Below are 25,402 nucleotides of genomic sequence, written 5' to 3'. Positions count from 1 at the left end.
CTACACATCCACGTTTCCATCTGAGGGTCATGCCATTTTTAACACCCTGCATTATACCCACATTTTAACCTATTCTATAAAAGAGTAGGACTCAAGCTCTAAGAGAAATTAGATTGAACCTAAAAAAAAAAAAAAGCAGCTAATGGACAGACTGGTTTTGTATTTTCTGCTGAAATGTAATTCATGGCACTTTGTGGTATTGTGTCTTCAGTGCGGCGGTGACATGGCTGCGTGTCGATGGCGGTGAGTAACATCTCTCCTGGAGGAGCCTTTTCACATGCACTGTGGCTGTGTTAGGGGGTCAGTCTCTTTCCGCAGGGGCTTTCTGTAACCGCAGCCGCTTTTAACACCAGCCTAGTGAGTGTTGGTCTGGCTTTGCACGGGTCAGCTTACAATAGCTCTTGTTTTCCATTCTGATTATTTCCTAGAGCAAAACCTCAGAAGCCCTTGCCAAACTCATGTCTCTCCAAGCCACAGAAGCCACTGTTGTGACCCTTGGCGAGGACAACTTGATCATCAGGTGGGTTCTCTACATCCAGAGTTTTCAACCAGTTTATATTAATCTGTGTAATACACCTCAAGACGCCCAGCATCTTCATGACGTTACACTAGACCTTGTGGGGGCAGGCAAAGATTTGTACGGTCAGATCTGTCCTCTCGATCCAGGTAATTAACAAGGCGTTTACAGACTACAGCATGTGCAAGAGTTCAGGGTGGGGTGTGTGTAGTCTAAATGACAAATGAGAGGTCTAGGTGACTAGTGTTCCCGGACTACAGAAGGGGAAGGCTAGAGACGGTCAGGGAAAGCTTCAAAGAGCACGGACTATACGCTGGACCTTCCTTGCAAGATCTGGAGGATTTACACAGGCTGAGAGGTAGGGTTTCAGCTTGCCAAATAATACAAATGTGAGAAGTATTTTTCTTCATAAGGTTGGCAGATATTAAAAATAATAATTATTATCATTATTGCTGGAACTTACATGGCATTTGCTATCTGCCATACACTATTTTAACCTCTTTGTATTAAATCTAATTTAAAAAAAAAAAAAAACTGTAGGAGGAAAAGACTGCTATTAGCCATATTTTGCAGATGAGGAAACTGATTATCAAAAAGGCTAAGCAACTGGCCTGAGGTCACGCAGGTGTTAGGTAGTGGAATGGGATATAACTCAGGCTCTTAGTTCCAGAGTCCATGCTCTTAACCCTTCCACATACTGACTCTTAAGGCACATTTAATAATATGGACATTTGCACAAATTAAGGCTTCTGTACTTCCCTGGTCAGCCTCATTTTCATATTCTAGGCAGTGCTTATTTCAAACCTTCTTCACATTCCTGAAATCTCTCTCTGGCCCCACCACTTTCCCCTTCGGCCTGTGATCTCACTCTGACTGCTGAAAATAGAAGCCATCAAGGTGGGAAATCCGTCAGTTCCCTGTCACTCAGTCACTCAGTGAGCCACAAAGCTAACCTTCCCCATTGCATGCTCCCTTTCCCCCACCCCAGGGGCAGAGGCCTCTCCTTCTGGGCCTCTGCTCAGGAACCTCCCTCTGTCAATTTCATCTTGATCTTCAGGGTGTCTGTCTTTGCTGCTTCCAACCATCCAGTATGACCTACGGTCCAAACCCCTGTTGTCGAAGCAGTCCTGCGCCCCGCCCCCACTGCACATGCCCACTCTTCACGCTGTTGCCAGTGTGGGCTCATGAGTGCGTCCCCCAGAGATGGCCCTCAGAGGCTGCAAGCCCCCACCCCTGCTTTCCAGGGGGGCACTCGGCGAGCCTGTGCTGTGCATAAGGCACCGGCCAACCACAGCATGGAAGCACTGGTTTTTGTCTGGATGCTAGCTTTTAAGTACTGGGTGGAATTATGGTAGCAGTAGTTGAGATTTGAGAACTTACCATGTACCACTCCCACTAGCCAGTAGTTCATATCAACTACCTAATTTAACCTGATAACTACCCTATGAGGTAGGGGCTCCCGTGATCCCCGTGTCTTTAGGAAGAACCTGAAGCTTAGTGGGGTGGAGTGACTTGCCCCACGTCCAGGGCAGGTGAGTGGCAGAGCTCCCTCTTGGCCACCTGCTAATCTGTCTTCTGGGCAGGAGGATCCCGTGGGACAGAGCGGCTGGCCACGTGTGGGCCTCCACACGCACGCGACTGTTTGCGTGGCTCTGTAGCATTTGCACACCTTGGCTGTGTTTTTTTTCCCCCTTATAAATTAATGACGTGAGAGTTTCTGAGATATGGAAATACTCAGACTGGGAACAAAACCATGGACAGCTGCGTTTACTTGCTGCCTTTCGTTTTGAAGTGCTTCTGAAAGCACCGGCCGCAGTCACACGGATTGCTCGGTTGATTCGGACGTGAGGAGACGCGCATCTTTGCCAGAAGGCGAGAGCTACTTGAAATGCCCAAGGACGGGGGGGCTACCCCAGTCAGAAGATGGCGAGTAGCATTTGGCTGTGGACACATTATGGCCAGACTCCTACCGTCATTATGTGGTTGGCACCATTTTCCAAGCTAGGAGCCAGAAGACCAGAGTTCCTTCAGGCCTTGCCACAGGCAGACAGGCTGTGTGCTAGGAGCAGGTCAGTTATGGCCTGTGAGGCACAGTTCCTGTCTGTCAGACTAGGGTGGTGGTTCCTACCCCACCTTCTGATGGTGTGCTCCAGCCTGCTGGGAGGTGACAGGCCCGTGGTCACACTCCGCTCTCCCAGGGCCAGGGCCACACACTGTCCGCTGAGGAGCTTGACTTTCTCTGAGATGAGGTGTGCCGGTGCCAGGGCCCCCAAGCCAACCTCCGCCTCTGTGGGGCCTGCCACATCGGGCCTCTGCAGGTGTGGACTGGTCAGAAGGCCACCAGAGTTTCCCACCTCAGTTGTCTCCTTTCAGCAAGACTTGGGCCTGTCCCTCCCTCTGTCCCTCTGCTAGGGACACCTGTCTGTCCCAAGTCTTGGGTGATCAGTGTGGCACGTGGTTACCTATGGTAACCCCCTGCCCCTTCCTGTTGCCACCACTCTGTCCCCTACAGCACTGCCACAGGGTCTTCATTGGCCTCCTGCGTGCAGCTTCGTCTCTTTCTAAATATCTTCCCACATTCAAACCAGTGATCTCTTGGAAGCACAGATCTCCTTGTATTCCTCTGTAGCTGGAGCTCCTTTAGCGATTCCCTGCCATCCTTAGGATGAAGTCTGTGTGCTTAGTGAGCACATGAGACTCGGCGTCTGCCCTGGCCCACCTCTTGGACTCAGCCCCTTGTGCCGCCATGCCTCCATCTTATCCCAGCCACACCCCACTGGCAGCTCCCAGGAGGAGGCTCTCGGGTCTCCCCACACACCTTTCTTCTTCCCCTCTGCCTGGCTGCTTGTCCTTCAGGGCTCAGCTTGGGGGGCATGTCCTCCGGAAGCCTTTCCTGTCCCCAGGCCTGGTTGGCTCTTGCGCCACTTGCCCTGGGACACCCACGTGGCAGGTGCTCAGATTACTAGTTGAATGAATGAAAGGACCATGAAATGTTCAAGAAATCACCCCATGTTGGTTGGGGTGACATTCAAGGGCCTACACGACCTGGTCCCCAGTCTCCTGCATTGAAGTCTCCTGTGGTAGTGGGGAAAGCAGAGTTACAGACTTCATCTAGGTAGTGGCTGTTCTAGTCTAAGTTTTTGTCTTTTTACTTTGTGTTAGATGAGGAGGGAGAGGAGAGAGGAGACGGGTGTGGTAGACAGACTACTGGCAGAAGCTCCGGAAGCAGAAGAAAGGCTAGGGAAAACACTGTCTCTCAATTAAGTGTATTCCCACACCGTGGCGTTTTGGGGGACACAAGCTTCTGAAGAAGAAATGCTGGGAATTCACTGGAAGGAGCCACCTTGACCCCCATCAAGTGCTGCTCACCTTAAATTAAGCTGTGCGGGCTTAGAATGATATGGTGAATTCAAATCAAAGGGGAAATTCAACTTCAGATTAAGCAGAGATTGACATTACTAAAGGTTTCTTAGAATGGCACCCAGTTGGACATGGGTGCCAATTTCTTGAAGAATCCCCATAGAAGTGAACCTTCTAAAGCTTAGTAGCTAGGTTATTCCGGGGGAGAAGGTTCTGCCATTAGCTCCTGATGCCCCTTCTCAAGTGAGCAGGTGCTCCTTCTCCTGACAGGCCTCTCTTACCAAGTGAGGACCTGGTGTGATGGGAAACTCCTCCAGGTCGCGTAGACAGGCCTCAGAGGGGAAGGGCCTGGGCATCTCCATCACTGGGAGACTTTAAGAAGCAGCAAAGAACATTCTCAGATTATGGAGAGTCCTCCTCTCCTCCTGGTTTGCCACCCTGCCCAGCCCGCAAACGGGTTTCCTCATATCTACTCCCAGCACTTGAGACTTCAGGGCGCCCCTCCTTTTCCCACCCCGTTTCTTGTATTATGGCCATTACTGAACTTACATTCACGGGTCTGCTTGTGGCTTCTGGGGTGTCAACATCCTGAGAGGAAGGCTCTGCTTTGTCCTGTTCGTACCCAAGTCCCGCACAGTGCCTGCTACACAGAGGCCTGTCACTAGGGAAAACGTCCATTAAGTGAAATTCCCGGGGCGCTCACCGCATGCCAGGCACGGTACTAAGTACTGAACACGCATCATCTCAGTTAATCCTGGAACAAAATCACCATTGTAGAAAAGAGGACACTGTGGCTTTGTACCGGGATTTGACCCAGATAGCCCCATTGCCCTGTGATTCACCAGTGCCCTACCGAGGACTCCGAGCTCCCAAGGCCCGGCCGTGTCTGCTTTGCTCCCCACCGTGTCCCTGGCATCTGGTGCACACCGTGTCTCCCGTGGCACTGAGCCTGTATTTATGCACACCAGCCTGAGCAGTGTGTGCTCAGAGCCTTGCAGGGAGGGGGCAACTCTTGAATCCTCATTTTGCAGAGGATGCTCCTGCACAATTTTTTTTTTTTTAAAGATTTTATTTATTTATTTGAGACAGAGAGAATGAGAGACAGAGAGCATGAGAGGGAGGAGGGTCAGAGGGAGAAGCAGACTCCCTGCCGAGCAGGGAGCCCGATGCGGGACTCGATCCCAGGACTCCAGGATCATGACCTGAGCCGAAGGCAGTCGCTTAACCAACTGAGCCACCCAGGCGCCCTCCTGCACAGTTTTTTAAAAAAGAAAATTTTGATGTAAATATTTACCATCTCTGCACATTTTGGTTCCCAGGTTTTATACATTTATACATAGCAATGTTTAAAGAAATGGGCATGTAGATTCAGTTTCGTGCCTTTCTAAGAAATCTTCAGGTTTTTGCTCTACTGAGAGTGAGTATCACTTACCTCATATACTTTTGGGAGGATTCAGTGAGAAAAAAACCTGTACAAATCTAGCACAGTATGTACACTCAGTAAAGGTCTGTGTTACCTTCGCATGTTGATAAGGCAGCTTATTGTACATTTTTCTCTGTGGTAGTTTGAATGTAGTCCTTGTAGAATGAAGGGAGTGTGTAACGTAAACCTCAGAGCCTGCGTATCTGCTTTTATCGCCGTTTGGTCATGAGGCACTGTTATAAACGGGTGACCCTTGAACAACGGTGGGGCTTAGGGGTACTGACCCAGCGCAGAGTCGAAAATCCACATATAACCTCTGACTCCCAAAAACTTTACTAATAAGCTACTGTTGACTAGAAGCCTTCCTGACAACATAAAACAGTCGGTTAGTACCTATTTCGTATGTTATTATATGCTGTGTTCTTAGAATAAAGTAAGCGAGAGAAAAGAAAATGTCAAGAAAATCAGAAGGAAGAGAAAACGTATTTCTATTTCTGTACTGTATTTATTAAAACCCCGCCTGTACCTGCGTGGTGCAAACCGGGCCGTTCAAGGGTTGGCTGTATACAGTGACGTGTATTTGGCCCCTGTGGCGGTTCCCTGGTGGCCTCCGGCTGGCTGTCTCCCACTCCTGCCCTACCCTCGTCTCCCCCACCGCATGTCTGTCTGTCTCGGGCCGACCCCCCCAGCATCCAGCCCTCACAAACCTACGGCTCACACGGTCCCGTCTGACCCTCTCCCTCTCCTGCTCTTTTCCCTGTCCCAGCACATCTTCCCGTGAAAGCGGCCCGAGCTGCTGTCTGCTGGCTTCCCGTGCTCTCGTCCACCCCTCCCGCTGGGCTGCCGCCTCCAGCAGCTTCTGAAACTGCCTCCCCCCCCCCCCCCCCCGCCCACAGCAGACCTCTTCCATGTACCCCAGCCCAACAACTGCCAGGTTTATCTTCCTTTCGGCCCCTCACCAGCATTCCCCCTGCCCCCCAGTCTCTCCATTGAAAACTTACTGTTGGTTTTGTTCCTTATGCACGTGTGACTGACCTTCACGGAGGTACCAAGCCCAAGTGCAGAGTGTGATGAAGTCTGCTTATCTGGCGGCTGGACAGGGACACCTGCTCCCCCACCTCGCGGGCCTCCCCGCCCCGTCTACCCGCGCCCTTCCACCTGCTCAGCCTCCAGATGTTGTCCGGCCCCAGGGCTTAGTTCTAGAACTCCTTCTCTTTTCCACTCGCACACCCAGGTGCGCTCGCACCATTTCTTGGCTGGAACTGCCATCTGTGTTGGGACAGCTCCTGGATTTGCACCTCTAGCTCTGCCCCCTCCTCTCAGCTCAAGTTCCGTTTTCCACTCCCTGCTTGACATTTTCCCTGGAAGTCAGATAGGCATCCCAGACCCAAAGGGGGTCAACACGAAGGTCTTTATTTCGTTTCTTTTCCTTCCCTTCTCTCGCCCTCCCTCAGCTGCTTCGGTACACTTGCCTCCATCGCAGTAACAGAGCTTAGGGCTCCCTCTTTGATTCTCTTCTTTCCGCATTTAGCCGTTGCTGTCCTTTGCTTGGCTGTTGCAACAGCGCACCTCTTCCCCCGGCTTCTAGTATTGTCCCTGCCGCCCGCTCGCATACAGCAGCCAGAGAGAGGACTTGACAATGTGAATCAAATTATGTCACTTCCCAGTAAAAACCTTACATCCAAAGCCCGTACTCTGCTCCGCAAGTCCCCACAGGATCTGGACTGCCTGCTTCTCTTCCTGGTTCTCCAGGGCACCCTTCCTGCCTGCCTTGGGGCCTTTGCATTAGTTGGGTTTTTCCCCTTGAACTTTCTTTCGCCTGTATGTTGGCCCCTCTTATCATGCAGATCTCAGTTCATCTTCCAAGTGAACCCTTCCTCCCCCCCCAGAAAAAGCCTTCCAGTCACATTGTTTGCATCCTAACACTTATTTAATACCTGGAACTGTCTTGTTACCTGTTTCTTCTGCAGAATGGGTCTTCCTGAGGACAGGGACTTGGCTGTCCTGTTCCCAGCTCTCTTCCCCGTGCCTAGTAAAGTGCCTGCCCCTTAGTATTTGCACAATAAATAGTGGCTTTATCTGAAAATGAATACTGCTGCTCGGTGTAAAGCAAAGAGCATGTCCAACACTTTGTCGAGAACCTGAGCTGGGCGGCAGACCAAGAGGGTTGAGCTCTGGTTAATTGCTGTGTGCGTAACCTGAATGGTTTTGTTGGCAGAGAGGAGCAGGTACCCATGGAGCTGGTGCAGCGGGGTGATATCATCAAAGTTGTCCCCGGGGGAAAGTTCCCAGTGGATGGGAAAGTCCTGGAAGGCAACACCATGGCCGACGAGTCCCTCATCACAGGTTAGGTGGCTTGTCTCCTGTTCCCTGTGGGTGGGTATCACAGGAGTTGCCGGGTCACGTGAATACTGAATGGGGGCTGAGTGCGTTACGGTTGATCTCTTTTCTCCACGTCTAGGAGAAGCCATGCCCGTCACGAAGAAACCTGGAAGCACAGTGATTGCTGGGTCTATAAATGCACACGGCTCTGTGCTCGTTAATGCCACCCATGTGGGCAATGACACCACGTTGGCTCAGATTGTGAAATTGGTGGAAGAGGCTCAGATGTCAAAGGTAATGAAGAAAGTTAAAAAATAACATAACGTCAACTTCCTCATTTTAAAAGTTATTCTAAGAGTTTCATAGACTCAGGCAGATTTTGCTGAGTAGAGAGTGATTAGTAAGCGTTAACTTACCAATCGAGGGGGCTCAGAACCCCAGTGCTTGCCCGTGCCTGTGGGGACGTATTTCTTTGTGGATTGTAATTTCTCATGGTCTTGGTGTTTTATTTTCATAGGCACCCATTCAGCAACTGGCTGACCGGTTTAGTGGATATTTTGTCCCATTTATCATCATCATTTCAACGTTGACGTTGGTGGTATGGATTATAATCGGTTTTATCGATTTTGGTGTTGTTCAGAAATACTTTCCTGTAAGTTGAATGCTTTGGGCAGTATGGTTGCTGTGTTTTAAATAATCTCTTGCCATTAATCCTGTTCTCTCATATCTTAGATTCATTGGGCTTTAATTACCCATTACATTTATTTGCTTGCTTCACTTATTGGCAGCACAATCGTAGCCAAGATAGGACCATCAGTCACTCTATTTCTGCAAGTTTTTTTAAAGATGCCCTTTGCCTTCTAGTTAAATAATTTCCCAGACACCAGTTAGCTCTCAGTTGTCATGCCTAAAACATTCACATAATGCGATCTTGGCCATTTCTGGAGTTATGAGGCCCATATCATAGGTCACTTCACAATTTTGAGGGCATGATAATATCATTTTAACAGATTTTAAGAAAAATATGTTTTTTGCTCTCTATATCTGACAATACTATCTTCAACCTTGCGGCTTCCCAGGCAATGCTAATAGCTTTTTAATAATAAATACTTATTAAACATACACGAGACAATGGAATATGCTTTCTTGAGTTAAAAGGTAGACGACGAATACTATCTTAGGAAATACTGTTTTGTCAAACTTCCAAAAAAAGTGGAAAGTACAAAAATAACCTTTTCTGCTCGAGAAGAAAGAACTGTAATTCTCAACTGGGAGTGATTTTGTTGTCCCCAGAGACATTTGGCAATGTCTGGAGACATTTGGTTGTCATGACTGGGGAGGGAATGCTACTGACATCTAGTGGGTAGAGACTGAGGATGCCAGACATCCTGCCATGCAAAGGATAGCCCCCCACAACCAAGAATCATCTGGCCCCAAATGTCAGTAGTGCTGAGCTTGAGAAACCTTGATGTTCCTCAGCAGGGAATGGCTCAGTTGGAGTCGTATTTGATAACTGCCCAATGAGGGGAACAGTGTTTTATCTATGGCTTAAAGTATCTCCTACTTAGCCAAATTGAATGCCTATTTTACCTTAGAGCCATAGAATAAGAAATTGTAAATATGGAATGGATAATTTTTTTCTTTAAAAAAAAGGTCTACTCATAATTAAAGGCATATCTGAAATTCTTGGGGTGCATGTCATTTACTAAGATGTCATTTTCTCTCTCAAATTTCCTATCCTAAAATGAAAAATGTCCAAGTTAAGCTCTTTCTGACATCTAAGGAGACCTCGGTACTTTGAAGAATGACCTATGACTATATTCCTAGAATTTGCCAGTGGCTATTACGGCACCTGACTGTCTCAAATTTCTGCTTTTGCGGGAGAGCAGCTCATTGGCATGTGGCTGTGGGAAAAGTTCCTAAACAAGTTGGAATATGGGCCTTTCTGCTGTTCCCTGCCTTTCCATCTTACTTTGGCTTCTTTTGTTTTTATCTGCAATATCAGGGAGGATGCTGGCAAATGAGGTACTGCATGTTCCTTTAAGATATTATCACCCTGCTGTCTAAAAGTCATTTGTAGGGAGAGGTTCATGTCACCCTCTAGAAGTCCACCAATCCCATCAGAATGCCCAGTGCTATTTTGATGAGAATTACTGTTTTTTTTTTAAATCACATCTTTATTTCTAAAAATTGCATGATGTCTTAAATAGTGTCCCTCTATCTAAATCCAACTGTTTCTAATCGAAGTGAAATGACTCTTTAATAATACACCTTATTTTAGAATTCTGCCTTTCAAAATCAAGGAATAAAGTGTAGATGGAAGCTAAAGAGATCGTGGTCTGTATCCTTGATTTAGAAAACATACTGTGATTAAAGTGAATTTAGCGTCTCCTGATTGTGCTCCAGAGATACCTGCCATTTTGCAAAATAAACCAAGGTAAATCAAGATGTCAGAATGCGAATAGTAGTACCCATATGTGTCGGCAGGTAACTGGAAAGGAGACCCATATTTTGTTTGCTTTGGGTTTGCAAAGAAAATGATAGTGGAAAAAATAGAAGAAAATAAAGATGGCTGCAAATCCCATCCCTAGGAGTAACGATTTTTTGCACTTTGGTAAACCTCTTTCCAGTATCGTTGAAAGGCTATATAGAGACATGGGCAGATAATTTTGCACTAATTCAGTCACAACACATGCCGTTTTGTACTTGCTTTTTTTATTTAACAATGTTGCTGGTATCTTTCCATGTCAACAAGTATAGGTATGCATCATCGATTCAACAGTTGAATAATATTTCATTATGCACCTCATCTTCACAATTTAATTCCCCAGTTCCCTATCGGGTATCTCTAGTTTTTTGAAAAAAACGCTGTGATAAATATCTTTGTATCTTTGGCCACTGGTATGATTATCACCTTAGGGTGGATTCCTTGGAGACCTATCATTTTTTAAAGTTTTCATAATAATGATAACAGTAATAATGTATAGTATTGTTAATATGTAATATTGATAATGTGACAGTTACAGTTTCTTAGACGCTTCTCCCGTGCCAGGTATTGTACAATGTATATTTATGTGTTTATATGTATTTATATGGGTATTAGCTCATATAATCCTTCCAACAACAGTTGGGCGTTATTGGTATTACCGTGTCCATTCTGAATGAGGGAGCTGACACGCAGAGATGTTAAATTAGTGTCAGGGCCGGGGCATGGCCGTACACGGGCCAATTCTGGAGTCTGGGCACCTTCCTCTGGTAGGGAGTTTTATATGACTCTCTCCTCTCCTCATGGCTCTCTCAGAGGAAAGCCTAGAGCGTCAAGTTGGGGAACTGGGGTGGGGACCAGTAAAGTGAGCCAGGTGATAACACAGCACTGAAGCAGACGTGTAGAAGGACTGCACGTGTTTCCCAAACCCCAGCTCATCACACATCTCAGGTCCTGCTGCCCACGCTGAAATGTTCTTATGTGATTAGAAGTCAGTGAGATTCCTCCTTTAACCCTCAGCCTGCCTTTATCTCTTTCCTCTTTTCAGACCCCCAACAAGCATATCTCCCAGGCAGAGGTGATCATCCGGTTTGCGTTCCAGACATCCATCACGGTGCTGTGCATTGCCTGCCCCTGCTCCCTGGGCTTGGCCACGCCCACGGCAGTCATGGTGGGCACTGGGGTGGCCGCCCAGAATGGCATCCTCATCAAAGGAGGCAAGCCTCTGGAGATGGCCCACAAGGTTGGCCCTTGCACCTCTGGCTATCCCTTGAGGTCTTGGCTGGAATGACTCTGTAGCTGTTACTATGTGATTTTTTTTTTTTTTTTTTTTTTTTTGGAAACTGAAGAAAGTCGGAGGGCAAGTAGTATCTGTTTAAATTCTGTATTAAGAGAAAAACCTGGAAGAGGTTTGAGGGCAGCCCTGTTAATTAAGTATAACAGGAAGCCAGCAGGGACTGGGAATGATAATAGCAACGGCTAACAGTTGCAGGATTAAATATGAATTGATTTAATCTCATTAACAACTCTTTGAGATAGGTGCTTATTATTCCCATTTCTCAGATGAGGAAGCTCAGCAGGAGGAGGCGAGGGAACTCTCCCAAAGGCCTGCAGCTAATCCATGGCAGAGCCGGGACTCACACCCAGGTAGTCGGGCTCAGAGGAAAGTACCGGAGCATATCCATGTGATTAGCAGAGGGACCCTGACTTCTGGGAGTGGAATAGTCAGCAGCAGTGTTTGTGGAGAATCTTGGGCCCAGCATGCCCATCCCTCCATTTATTTATCTCTCCATTTATTTACTTGGTATTTGTTGGGCCCTTACCGTGTGTGGGTCCTGTGCTAGGCCCCGGCGATGGCCAGGGACCTCGGCTGTCAAGGAGCTCCCACGTTAGGGGGAGAGGCAGATGTGGGGTCAGTAAACCACACATCTGTGCGAGCGCAAGCCTGGGAGGACAGTGTAGTGGGGACCTGACCTGCATTCGCAGGTGTTGGCCCAGGGGTGAGGGGGTACACAGGCAGAGAAGGAAATAGAGAGGTTCATTTGGGACCACCCAGTCGAGCTGGAGTTAGCCAGGCAGTGGAGATTGGAAAGGAGGCTGGACGGCCACATCATCGACCCCGTAAGATCAGGGACTGTGAACTTTTCCTCACCATTGTGTCCCCAGCATCTTGCCCGGTGCCAGGCACGCTGGAAGCCCTCAGCAGTTATTTACGGAATAAATGACGAAGAACCAAAAGAAAATCATTGAGAGGGAGAGAGAAACTGACAGGAGATGAGGCTGTTGAGGGAGGAGGGCAGGGAGAGCGGGGCCTGGAAGGGCCTTGGAGTTTGCATCAAGGCTTCAGAACGTGTAAGACCCAGAGAACAGCAGGGAGCCGAGGATGGGTCTGAAGCGCCTGCGGGGTGGGACTGGGTTACTGTTGGGAAGATCGCTGTGGCTGCTTGGTGCAAGGATTGTTGGAGGAGGACCAGTTGTAGTGCAGAGACCGCCGCTCAGCATCAGTTGTTGGCTAAGTGAGGGGGACATTCTGGCCACAGCAAGCAGCTGGCCTTCTGTAGGGTTTGGGGAGCTATGGGCATCAAGGACGGGTGGGCTCTGGCCATGGACACAGGTATCGACTGGCAAAACCCAGACCCATGGGGACTGGTGCAAGCTGCCATTGACCAAGTGGGCTGGGTGCGGAAATTGGCTCTGGTGGTTGCTTGTTATTACAGCCAGGGAACGCTCCCTTTCTCTCTCTCTCTCTCTCTCTCTTTTTCATTTGTTTTTTAAGATTATTTATTTATTTGAGAGAGAGAGCATGAGCAGCAGCAGAGGGAGAAGGAGAAGCAGGCTTCCCGCTGAGCAGGGAGCCCGACGCGGGGCTCGATCCCAGGACCCTGGGATCATGACCTGAGCCGAAGGCAGACGCTTAACAACTGAGCCACCCAGGCGCCCCTCCCTTCCTCTCTTGAACCTGGAGTGCGAGCTCCTTATTCTCAATAAGTGTGTGCACTCAGGCAGGCCAGAGAAACTGCACAGGGAGATGGGCAGACGGCCAGGGTCCTGACATGGGAAATCTGCGTGGTGTCACTTTCCAGAAGATGGTGCCGTGCCATCTCCTTTGAAATTGGGGTGACAGTTTCTGGCTCAACCTGAGGAAGGTTAAATCACAGTGCAGACTGTTTAGGCTGCGCAGAAAGGGAAACCGTGTCTTTGTCGTGGGAGTGGTTGAACCCCGGGATTGATTGTAGGGTATTGTGTTAACAGGGTTATATGACGGGGTGTCGTTACCTGCTGGAGCTAGGTTGAGTGGAGTTCTGCCTCAAGATTGTGCAGGCTCTTAAAGTTCCTTCCATCTGTATTTGTGGTCACCAAGATGTGGTTGTTTTGGCAGATAAAGACCGTGATGTTTGACAAAACTGGCACCATTACCCATGGGGTCCCCAAAGTCATGAGGGTCCTCCTGCTTGTGGATGTGGCCACGATGCCCCTCAGGAAGGTTCTTGCTGTGGTGGGGACTGCGGAGGCCAGCAGCGAGCACCCTTTGGGCATGGCCGTCACCAAGTACTGTAAAGAGGTATGCGGACCTGGGCACTGCTCATCCCTCGCCTCCTCGCCCCCCCATCAGCCCTCCCCCTGTCACCCCCCCCATCCTCCGTGCCCCGGCTGGCCGCCTTCTCTGCTCTCACTGGCTGAAAGCCTCCAAGCACCTTCCTCCTCACATGCTTCTTCTGCTGCCTCTGTAACCTGGGTCAGTTGCCTTGCAGGAGGCCTGGGCTTATGGGCCCTGGGAACCCCTCAGCAGGCCTCTGTGGAGCAGGTGGAGATGTAGCTGTCAGTGATGGGTCCCCCATCCCATTTCCAGATCATCACAAAGGCAGTTAAGTGTTAGCAGTCACTTAGAGAGCATGTACTGAGCATCTGTGCTTGAAACAACAAAAACTGCTCGGATGTGAACTCCACCCTCTGGGAGCTGATGGTCCGGTGGGGAGGACAGATGGTGTATTAGTTCAGTCCTTAATGAGTGCTCAGTGCAAAGGGGATACAGAACGGAATGGGGGATTGGGCGAGACGAGGAGAAAGCCCCTCAACCGGGGGCAGTGAAATGGAGAGGCGCCAGCAGAGGTGAGCAGAATGCCCAGTGGGTTCTTGGCAGTTAATGGGAAAGCATTCATCCTTTGACCTCTCCAGACGAAAGGTCCTGTTGCGTTTTCTCTTTTCAGTCTAAATATAGAAGCAGCAGGATGTGCCAGAATATTGCCCTGAAAAATTTTAAACGGTCTGGGCAAATACAATTAATGCCTTGGGGCAAAGCTGACAGCTCTACCTGGACAGGGAGTCTTCCAGAAACTTGCGTTGGTGTCTTGTGTAGGGTCATTCAGACCACCATTTCCCCCTCTCTCGTGATGTTTCAGGACGAACGTGCTCTGTCATCCCTCCTTTGCTGTGTAGTTAACCCCAAAGGAAGCAGCGCCTCACGTCTTTCTCCTCCTTTTGCACTCGCCCCCCCCCCCCCCACAGGGCCTGTAAATGGGCAGTGACCGCCTGAAGGCCTCCAAGCAGCTTTGTTACCTCTTGCCTGTTCCATCATTCTCATGAGATTATTTGCAACATAAAAATAATATCTCTTCTCTTTTTTGCTCCCCCCACCTCCTTTAATTTGAGGCATTTGCCATGAACTGCTCTTCTCCTGCCTAGTCTGCCCCTCGTCCCGTGTCATGAGGCATCCATTTAATAATTGTAATGTCTGTGTCGGGTGAGAGAAGGAGTTGCCGAGTTACTAGTCGATCTTCTCACCGGCGCAGTCCTGCTTTCGTGGTCAGTGCCGCTCTCTCCTGCTTCCTGCTCACCTCCTCTCTCTCCCTGGCTTCACAGGAATTGGGAACCGAGACCTTGGGATACTGCACGGACTTCCAGGCAGTGCCGGGCTGTGGCATCGGCTGCAAAGTCAGTAGCGTGGAGGGCATCCTGGCCCACGGCGAGCGCCAGCAGAGCAAACAGGCTGCTCCCCTGAGCAGGACTGGCAGCGTTCCCGAGGCGATAGGTATCCCTGGCCCTTGTCTCTCTGCCCGGCCTGCCACGGCTTGGGCCCGGCTGGGTCAGCCGGCAGCGTGCCTAACCAGAGAGCTCCAGGCCGGCACACGGCTGTGGGGCCCCGGCTGTGGACAAGGGCGGCTCTGGGCCGGGGTGCCGCGTGCCCGCCTCCCCCAGGAAAGCCTGCCGTTTGTCCATTGTTGGGTTCTCTGATACTTCTGAATCTTGACACTAATGGCCGACAGAAGTAGCGGATGTTACTGCAATTCGGAGTATTGCTCCTTTTTTTTTTTTTTTTTTAGGTTTTTATTTATTTATTTGACAGAGAGAGAGACAGAGAGGGAACACAAGCAGGGGGAGCAGGAGAGGGAGAAGCAGGCTTCCCGCGGAGCAGGGAGCCCGATGAGGGGCTCAGTCCCAGGACCCCGGGATCATGACCTGAGCTGAAGGCAGATATTTAACGACTGAGCCATCCAGGCACCCCTAGAGTATTGCTTCTGTGACCCATAATCTTGAGTCTCCTCTTTCTTACCCAAGTCAGTGCTGCTTCTCTAAGCTATAAAGGGGACAGATGGGAATTCTACTTTTGCTCCTCCAGTCTCCCTCCCGTGCTGTAGAACCCCGATGGCATGTGTCGTATTTACAGAGCTGGCAGCAGCAGGGAAGCCAGATGGAAGTGGTCTGCCCAAGCCAACAAGGGGTACTGCTTGGAGTGAATACGGCTTTTCTGATTCTGGAGATAGCTTGCTAGCCATCAGCATGAGAATGTGGACACCCTCCGCACCCAGAACGCCCGTGTCTGGTGTTTTCTCTTAAGTGCACTGGGGTATTGTTAGAAGCCATCTGCCACCTTCTAGTAATTCAGAACCCAGCATGACCCCAGCATGACGCTTCCATTTAGCTACCAGGACTGGCCTGTGTGGTGACCCCTAGGTTAGCGGCACACATAGAAGGTGACAGGAGAAAGGCTCACCTGGCCTTTTAGGAGGTACAGCTTTTAAACATTTCACAGAAGTAGACTTGTTATTTGCTGACGCACCTTGGGTCATCTATACCCAGCTACACTTGTTGCTTCTAATCTCTGCAGAAAAGGAACCAGCAGATACCTCTTAAAGGCAAATAAGGACACTACCCAATGTTTATACCATTTTTGCACACACTGCACGTACCTTTTCACACCCCGTTTGGACCCCCCCCGCCCAACGTTCCACACGTTAATTACTGTTTCCCTGGTCCTTTAAGGGTGGTGTTATGAGAAGTGCGTGCTAGCTACTGTTTCAAAACAGTTACACGGGACTTTCTGCTGTTAAAAGGATTCCATGGTTTTTAGTCCTTTCTCATAGTAAAATTGGACTGTTTGGGAATAACCACAGACTCTTTTGAACAGATGCGACCCCCCAGACCTTCTCTGTGCTGATTGGGAACCGCGAATGGATGAGGCGCAACGGCCTAACCATTTCCAGCGACATCAGTGACGCGATGACAGATCATGAGATGAAAGGCCAGACGGCCATCCTGGTGGCCATTGATGGTACCACCCCACCCTCGCCTTCTTCTGCTCTCAGCAGTGGAGTTTCTTGGGGCTATCTGGCAAAAATAGACTTTCTCCTTTTTTTTTCCCCTAATAAATCTTCCTCTCTGTTAATTTAAATTCTGTGTTCCAAAAGGTTGCCTTGCCAGTTTCTCACTTCATTCTCGGTCCGGAGGTCCTCTCTCGCTCTGTCCATACCTCCCCCCGAGAGTGAGGCAGCTCGGCTGCCTTCGCCATCACTGTCTGCTTCTGTCCAAGCCAGCGGGTCCGTCACCCTCCTCCTCCTCCATCACTGCACACCCAGCAGTAGCTCGCTGTCCAGGCGTTTCACACATAGGGACCTAAGTAATGAGATCGCTGCCCCTCCTCAGAGCTCCCCAAGATAGTGTGTCTGGGCCTTTACACCTCAGATGATTGGAATCTTACCTTGTTAATGGTAGTTTCTGCTTATTAGAAGTAAAACTCTATGCAGATAAGCAACATAAATTATTATTTTTAATGCTTCAACTAAATATGTTAAATATGTCTCCCACTCTTTTTTTCCTGCTCACTCCGCCGTGTCCTTTCCGAAGTCCTTATACACCTGCAGTCCCCTCGGCTCCTCAGATCAGAACCAGCTCTGCTGGAGGAGCTGTGCCCTCTGTCACACCACTCACTCCCCGCATCTGCTCTGCCACACCTCAGTCCTCGAATGCCTTCCTGCCTCACTCTGTGAGGATGCGCTCCAACAGACGCCCCCCAAACAAATGCTTTCTGTAGGGAGAGAAAAAGGAAGGACTGATTTTCTGTTTGGACACCCGTCACTTTTCAGCAACGTTTATTGTATTCATTCTATTTCTCATATCTTAATAGCTAACATGTATTATTATTATGAGCCAGGCACTCTGGAAAGTAATAGTTGTTCCTTGCAGGAAATTGGGAAGATCCTGAGAGCTATAAAGAAGAAAATGCAATGGCTCCTTGTCCTACCCCTTAGAGAGCCACCGTTAACGTTTCCTATTCCTTCCAGACTTTTGTATGCATCTGTAAATGTAGGTCATTTTTAAAAAAACAAAATCAAAACCGGGTTCTGTTCTGTAACTTGGCGTCTTGTTGTTCACATGTGACGTTCCACTCTGGAAACTGTTTCCGGTAGCACAGCCTCCTTTGGCCCCGGGCTGCCCGGTGCTCGCCCTTGTGGCCTCACCGAGGGTGTCTCCCGCAGGCGTGCTCTGCGCCATGATCGCCATCGCGGATGCCGTCAAGCAGGAGGCAGCCCTGGCCGTGCACACGCTGAAGAGCATGGGTGTGGACGTGGTTCTGATCACAGGGGACAACCGGAGGACAGCCAGAGCCATCGCCACCCAGGTGTGTGCCAGGGCCCGGGGGCGGGGGATCGTCCCCCTTTGAAATTGCTTTTAAGCCCCCCGGAGCAGTTGGAAGAAACACAGGAGGCGCCGGTACTCCGAGCGCTCACGTTGCTTCCGGCCTCCCCTCGCCGGGTGCGTCTCGCTCCGCCCGCTCTGCTCTGTCCCGAGCTGTGCGGCGGCCCACGCGAGACCACTCTGCTGCCGTCGCCAAGCTCACGTCCCTGGGGCCTGGATGTCTGAGCTCAGGACAGGCTGCTGCCCTGGAAAACGCAAGTCCAGCACTCTCTCTGTCTGTCTTTCCAATGGGGCAAAAACAAAGATCATGGCTCGAGAGCTGCAACACACGACTTCCGAGGCTTTGTGTTAAGGGAGCGATTTGTCCGCTCAGCTCTTCTCACGCCCTGTGCGGGGGACAGACGGCTGAGTCCCTCACTTCCAAGTGCGTGCTGTATGCCTGCCCGACCCCGCACACGGCGAGGCCTCCCGTGCAAATTCCTGAAATTACACACCCTCCCCAAACGTGTGTGCACCATAGGCTTTTGCAAGTGAACTGCTTCTTACAAGGGAAGCAGCAGTACCTCTCCGCGGCCTTCCTTGCTAATGATGGACTTGTTGAGTACTGCCTCCTTTCCTGGTTAAAACTTACTTATCCATTCAGTGAGCACTTACTAAGCACCATCCATGTGACAGGCTCCAGAGAGGAGTGAAGAGGGCGCCTGCGCTCCGGCAGCTCGCTGTCCTCGGGGGAAGGGTGACCAGTGGCCAGGCTGCTCGCTTCTGCAACAGAAAAGTGCACAGGACATGTGGGAGCCGCCAACTGACCCCAGCGTGGCAGGGGCTGGAGCCACCTTCCCAGGGGAGGAAATGCTTGAGTCAGGAGTGGTCGTTTGAAGAAGAGGGAGAAGGTTGGAGAAAGGGAAGCTGACATTTCCAGGACAGAGCAGGCAGCATGAGCACCACGGCAAGGGCTGGAGAGCTGCAGGAAGCTGAAAGGGGCAGAATGCAGCGAGGGCTGGAGGCGGGCAGAGACCGGATCCAGAGAGGCTTGGGAGGCAGACTGAGAAGTGTGGATGTCATCCCAGAGGAAGTGGGTTCCACTGGGTCTTTAAGCAGGAGAGTAACGTGACCAGCTGACCACTGTTCTGGAAAGACCACGGGGGGGATAGGGAGGAGGATTGGGAGGCCGGGAGGTGGGCAGGGAGAACTAAAGCCACCATGGAAGCGGGGCACGGGGATGGCATGCCCTGGGATCTAGGGTTTGGTGACTGACGTCGCTGACTGGGCTTGGAGGCCGGAGGGAGTGGGGGCAGGATGCCGCACAGGTTTCTGCTGCTGGTCACTATCCTTTGCCAACACCAGGGGTTGGCATGTATTTCTCTTTCGATGACTGTTTTCCTTTCCCTTTAGGTTGGCATCAACAAGGTCTTTGCAGAGGTCCTGCCTTCTCACAAGGTGGCCAAGGTCCAGGAGCTCCAGAATGAAGGGAAGAAGGTCGCCATGGTGGGAGATGGGGTCAATGACTCACCGGCCTTGGCCCGGGCTGATGTGGGCATTGCCATCGGGACAGGCACGGACGTCGCCATTGAGGCTGCTGACGTTGTCCTCATCAGAGTAAGCTCAGCTGTATCTTCTCGTGCCCTGTTGTCCCAGTTGTGGAAGCGGTGAGGGCCGCGGGACAGAGCTCCTGACTGACCATGTGTTCCTCCTACAGAACGATTTGCTCGATGTGGTGGCTAGCATTCACCTGTCCAAGAGGACCGTCTGGAGAATACGCCTCAATCTGGTGCTGGCGCTGATTTATAACCTGATCGGAATACCCATTGCCGCAGGTAGGGTGGCTCTCCCCTGCTAGGTTACCTTTGACTCCAGCTGCTGGCCAGAAAGGCTTCTCTCTGCCTGCCGGGTTTCTGCCCAACTTAATGAGTAGCCCACTTCGCTGGCTGCCTGGCTGCCTGGCCGGCTGGCGGGGCAGAAACATTTTAGAAAGAGTTGATTTTATCATGTTCTCCACTTTCTAAGTCTCTGAAGGTAAACGAAAGCTGCAAAGATGGTCCCTGGGATTCCATGTTCCCTTGCAGCTCCCCCTGAAGCCCATGCTGCCCCCTGTGGACTATCCCAGGTAGACCAGGGTGGGTGGGAGGCCCCAGTCCCCTAGACAGCACCCCCCTGCCCAGCTCCGAGACCGCCTACTTCAGAGGCGTGTGGGCACATGGTCATGACACAGCAGTGGGGGTTTCTGAGCCGCCCCAAGATGGGGAACTTCACAGGGGGCAGCCCAAGGTGAGGACCGTCTCCTCTGAGCTGTGGCGTGAGTGTCGTCCTTCCCTTGGCCAGGGGTCTTCATGCCCATCGGCATCGTGCTACAGCCGTGGATGGGCTCGGCAGCCATGGCGGCCTCCTCCGTGTCTGTGGTTCTCTCATCGCTGCAGCTCAAGTGGTGAGTCCCTCAAGGCGGGAGCGTGCACCACAGGCGGTGCTCGCTAGGCCTTCTCCCCCCACCCAGCCGCCCCGTGGGCTAGTGATGGGCAGGTGCTGGGCGCAGGTGCCCAGTGCACCGTGGCAGGTGTGCGTCATGACCTGACCAGCGCCACGAGGGGGTTATTCAGCACCTCCCAGCCATCTGCACTGTTCGTGTAAATGCCACGTACATGTGCGGTCCTCGGGTATTATCAGTTGTCCTTTTTTGAAAAGACGTTTATTCGTGCTTTCATTTAACAAAAGTTAACGGCAGCCTACACTGTGCCGGGCATTTGGATGGGAAGTTTCTCAATCAGGCGAACTTTACCTGAACCCTAGGAGCTCGATACCCTCTCCTTTAAAAATCCTAAAGTCCATGGGGTTTCCATACCATACGTTATTGAAAGACTTTGGTGAGAGCTCTTCGCCGTCCTTCAAAAAAAACCAAAAAACAAAAAAAAACCCTATGCCCACAATGGCTCAAATGCTCCCGGATTCTCACTTGGCAGCTATAAGAAGCCCGACCTGGAGAGGTATGAGGCGCAGGCCCAGGGCCGCATGAAGCCCCTGACGGCGTCGCAGGTGAGCGTGCACATCGGCATGGATGACCGGCGACGGGACTCCCCGAGGGCCACGCCCTGGGACCAGGTCAGCTTCATCAGCCAGGTGTCTCTGTCCTCCCTGAAGTCCGACAAGCTGTCTCGACACAGTGCTGCGGCTGATGATGGTGGGGACAAGTGGTCTCTGCTCCTGAATGACAGAGATGAGGAGCAGTGCATCTGAAAGCTCCAGGCGGGTGCAGAGCCAGGGGTCCGTCTCCTCAGTGAGTAGCCAGCCCGGCTTTCCCCGTGGCCGAGGCTCAGGCCAAATAGGTGCAGCACCAGCAGCAGGATGGGCGAAGCTCCCCTCCAGCCATGGGGACTTCGACTCCCTGGACATTCCTGGTCATCCCTCCTAGCATGTGCCACGTCCAGATGTGGCTCCTGGGTAGGCCCCGCCCCACACCCCCACCCCCCGTGCCTGGATCCCACCAGCACAGGGGCCAGGCTTCCGGGCTGACCATGCTGTTGGCCTGGGCTTGTCGGGAACCTTGCTGGACTCTAGCAGAGGAGAGGACAGCCAGCCCTCCTCGCAGACCTCTGCTTTAGTGTTTGGAATGACTGCTTATAAAATGAGGAAAATCTCACCAGGACCAAAAACTTAGCTGGGCCTTTCCTTAGAACTCACGAGAAGCCTTGTGTTGGGTTCTTTTTGACGACACCCACATGCGTTGCGTATCTGAGACCACAGTTTACCTCAAATACACCCCACTGACGTCTGCCGGCATCGCCTTTCCTTTTCTGTTCTTAACACTGGGGCCAGCCCACCGCAGCCCACCCCTGCCAGATCTCTGACAGCAGGACCCTAGTGATCCCTGCTGTTGCCCTCAGGCCCGCATCTGCTCCCTCTCGCGCCGGCCAGAGAGCCCGCCTTGCTTCTCTTCAGGCTGAGGGGAGTTCTCTCCTGACTGTGTGCCCCCTGGCCACGGAGTCCTGGCTTCTCGCTCCTCGGAATGGTGTGCCCTTGTGGATTGTTGCCACCCCGCTGGAGTGAGGGTCTCAGAGCCTGAGACCTGGGAAACCCTGCCTCCTGTGGGGTCCAGGTCCTTGGGACATGCGGAGGCCTGTCGTGCTTGAAACCGCGTCCCGCGGGGAGGTGTGTGCGCTTGCCAGACCGCCTTGCACACCTCCGGGAGCTTCGGGGACATGGTCTGCTATGGGACTGTCAGCTCGCGGAGTTCAGTAGAGTTCACGTCCGTGGTGCTCCTGCTGGTGCCAACTGCACGGAAACGCGTACCCGAAGAAGAGGGAATCACACTCTCCAGCAGCTTCTGCTTGTGCACACGGGGCCGGCGCCTTAGGAAAGGAGTCACCACTGCTGCCCCAAGGGAGAGCGTGTTTCACACTTTCAGTGGCTCTTTGTGATTGTGGGAAGTCAGAGGCGCAGGAATGGGGCCGGTTTTAGACCGTCAAGTCAGCGGTGATTGGCGGAACCACATGGTAGTACACGAGTAGAAAGAAAATAGATTTTAAGGTAGAGAGAGCCCTTATCACACACAAAATAGTTTTATTTATTGAGTACCAGTTATGTTTCAGGGACAGTGTAAGCACTTTTTCTAGGCTACTTGTAATCTTCCCAACAAACCAGCCAAGTAGATACTGCTGTCCACGCCGGACGGGCAGGGCGGTAGGCTCAGAGAGGCTGGGTATCCCGCCCAGGATCGCACAGCCCGCGCACATGCCAGAACAGGGAAGTCTTTTCTCCGCGGTGGCTGCCACCAGAATATCAGTTGGCAGGAATAAACAGGAAAAAGCCACCTGCTCCTAGAAGAACAAGTCTGCCAGGTGATCGATTCATTGTTAGCGACTTGGAATGAAACTTGATCTCGGGATCAGCTCACCTTTCCCTGCGATGGTTTGTTTCCATTTTTGCCTATAATCTCGTGTTGCTGGGTCTTACCCCCTACAATCCTGCAGTGGGTTCCATTGTGTTCCTGTCGTTTTCAGTCTTCCTTTCCCTCGGGCCTCTTCCTGCCCTGTCCTTCCTTTATTCCTGGCTGTGCTCAGGAGGGTTTCTTGTTTTCTAACTAGGTTAATCATTTCTAAAGGATCTAATTGTATTGATTTCACAAAGGCTTTTTAGGACCATAAACCTCATGTGTATATGGCTGTGAAAATATTTATATAATTGTACAGAATATAACCTTTAGATGTTCAGGGGGTAAGAATTTTTTGTGTGTCAGATAAGAAGAGTTCCTGTTTCAAAAACTTTCCATGCTGTATTAGAATAAAGTTTATTTTTATTCATCTAAAGGCTGCCTCTAGCTGGCTCTGTGCATGCGAGAAGCATAATTGAGGCCAGTGCAAGGCCTCTTCTGCAAGGGGGGCGGGGGCAGAGAAGGGTCGGGTTTCACTGTGGAGGCCCGCTCCAGTGGCCAGACCCTCTGATCTGCGCCCCCCCGCCCCCCGCCCCAGCACCCTGCAAGCCCCTGTCCCGCAGTGTGTGTGTGGGGAGAACTCTCTGGAGGACAGCCCCTGTCTGGGTACCTGTCCCCCTGGGCCAGACACAGGCCTCGATCTGCCCCATTCGATGCACTTCTCTGCTTGACAGAAATTGTCAACAAAAGGCTATCTCAGACATACACATTTTAATCAGGAGGGCTATATTTTGGGTCCCTTGGCCCCAAAGGAGTGGGGCAGGGGGAGTAGTAGAAATGTCTGGACCAAAGGACACTGCTGGGAAGGCTCTGTGGGCATCTTGGGGTGGCAAGGGGGCCCTGAGTGAGCTCCAGCTAAAGGTGAGGTGACAGGGTAATTTATCATCCAAACCAGGACGCTTTTAAGAGTGAAAGGGGTGCTATTAATAATTATGCCAGGCCAACTGGCCTAAACCGAGACTCTCCGGGCAAACTGGGGCATGTGATCACCTTCCTAAAAAGGGAAATAGACATTATGAAGTCACAGACACAAACTGTAGGACTTCAGGATTCTGCCCTAATTGTAGGTTCCGTAGACGTGTGGGGAACCTATCCTTTATCCGATTTGGGATCTTCCCCCCGCTCTGGCCATCCTGAGGTCAGCACTTCCCTGCAGAATCATGGAGGTGATATCTTTTTGGCTCACTATGACCACAGGGAGAACCAGGCAGGGGTTTGTCCCACTTGCTTGCCCCACGGTCCGTCCAGCACACCACGTAGTGCTTCATGCCAGGCATGCTGGACTGTTTTTCTGGATGCCCACGTATGGGAATTTCATGCTGTATGCATGTCCCCTTGTGGGAAGAGAGGGTTGATACCACATTAGCAAGGGATTCCATTGCTTTAAAAAATAGATCCTTCTAAAACATGAGCAAATCTCCCTGATAACCATTCCACACGCACCAGAAGAAATCACAGTGTCTATCCATTCCTGGTAAGCTTTCAGTCTTTAAGATCTTAGTAAAGCCTTGTGATGGGGTAACCTTTTAAGTAAATGGATAATCTAGTTTTTTGGTAAAGACGGCACCTTCCAATTGACATGGCAAAAAATAGTCAAATTGTTCTGCTAGTTTGCTAAGAAACCCAAGATTAATAAAGTGGCCTTTATTTTAAGAAAATCCAGCATAAACCAAAATCAGCCCATCAAATAGGTTAATTAGAAGAAGATTATTTGAGGGCGCCTGGGTGGCTCAGTTGGTTAAGCGACTGCCTTCAGCTCAGGTCATGATCCTGGAGTCCCAGGATCGAGTCCCGCATCGGGCTCCCTACTCGGCAGGGAGTCTGCTTCTCCCTCTCACCCTCCCCTGTCTCATGCTCTCTCTCTCTATCTCATTCTCTCTCTCAAATAAATAAATAAAATCTTAAAAAAAAAAAAGATTATTTGAATTAGAGACAGATTTTTTTTTTTTTTTTTTTTGGCTTTAAAAAAATTCACATCAACAGGCGCCTGAGTGGCCCAGTCAGTTAAGCATCCTACTCTGGATTTCGGCTCAGGTCATGATCTCAGGGTCATGAGATCGAGCCCTGTGTCGGGCTCCACGCTGGGCATAGAGCCTGCTTAAGATTCTCTCTCTCTTTCCCTCTGTCCCTTCCCTCCTTCCTCCCCCCTCCCCAGCTTGTGGCAATCTTCTCTCTTAAAAAAATTCATGTCAATATTTCAGCAGGTAAATTCCCTAATGCATATAAATACTTCTTAAGTTAGAAAAGTTCTACTCTGCATAAAACTTTTTCTTAAATCGCATCTTTTGTTTAAAGAAAACAGGTAAGAAGTGCATAATACAAAGAAATGCTTTCAGCAAGCAATCATGCTGACTCAGTTTCCCTTTGCAGATGACCCTGTATGTGGGAGCGCTGATCTGGCTTGGGGTGCACTGTGGAGCTGGTGGGAATGAAACCACTCTGCTTCCTGAGTTTTCACGCACA

General features: G+C 50.8%; 1 protein-coding gene across 5 annotated transcripts in view; it reads left to right on the top strand.

Moving 5' to 3' along the window:
* ATP7B (ATPase copper transporting beta) overlaps positions 1-23,317 on the top strand; it is a 74,486-nt gene extending 51,169 nt beyond the window's left edge. For 4 of the 5 annotated variants that reach the window (XM_045869382.3, XM_064586144.1, XM_045869380.3 and 1 more), the window contains 13 exons: positions 429-520; positions 7,519-7,646; positions 7,762-7,916; positions 8,140-8,274; positions 11,156-11,350; positions 13,487-13,669; positions 14,968-15,136; positions 16,514-16,657; positions 17,862-18,004; positions 19,414-19,617; positions 19,718-19,835; positions 20,341-20,443; positions 20,973-23,316. In XM_045869382.3, coding sequence (XP_045725338.1) covers positions 429-520; positions 7,519-7,646; positions 7,762-7,916; positions 8,140-8,274; positions 11,156-11,350; positions 13,487-13,669; positions 14,968-15,136; positions 16,514-16,657; positions 17,862-18,004; positions 19,414-19,617; positions 19,718-19,835; positions 20,341-20,443; positions 20,973-21,246 — 2,043 coding nt within the window. In that variant the 3' untranslated portion in view covers positions 21,247-23,316. Of the gene's footprint in view, positions 1-428; positions 521-7,518; positions 7,647-7,761; positions 7,917-8,139; positions 8,275-11,155; positions 11,351-13,486; positions 13,670-14,967; positions 15,137-16,513; positions 16,658-17,861; positions 18,005-19,413; positions 19,618-19,717; positions 19,836-20,340; positions 20,444-20,972 lie in introns of all 5 variants that reach the window. The other variant, XM_064586143.1, reaches the window with a different exon arrangement.
* Positions 23,318-25,402: the final 2,085 nt, after the last annotated feature.

Source organism: Mirounga angustirostris, unplaced genomic scaffold (assembly GCF_029215605.1).
Source record: "Mirounga angustirostris isolate CCGP_5_RB_7025 unplaced genomic scaffold, mMirAng1.0.hap1 SCAF_3, whole genome shotgun sequence".
Classification (NCBI taxonomy): domain Eukaryota; kingdom Metazoa; phylum Chordata; class Mammalia; order Carnivora; family Phocidae; genus Mirounga; species Mirounga angustirostris.
The sequence above is the reverse complement of the archived record's forward strand: the minus strand, read 5'-3'. Positions and strand labels throughout refer to the sequence as shown.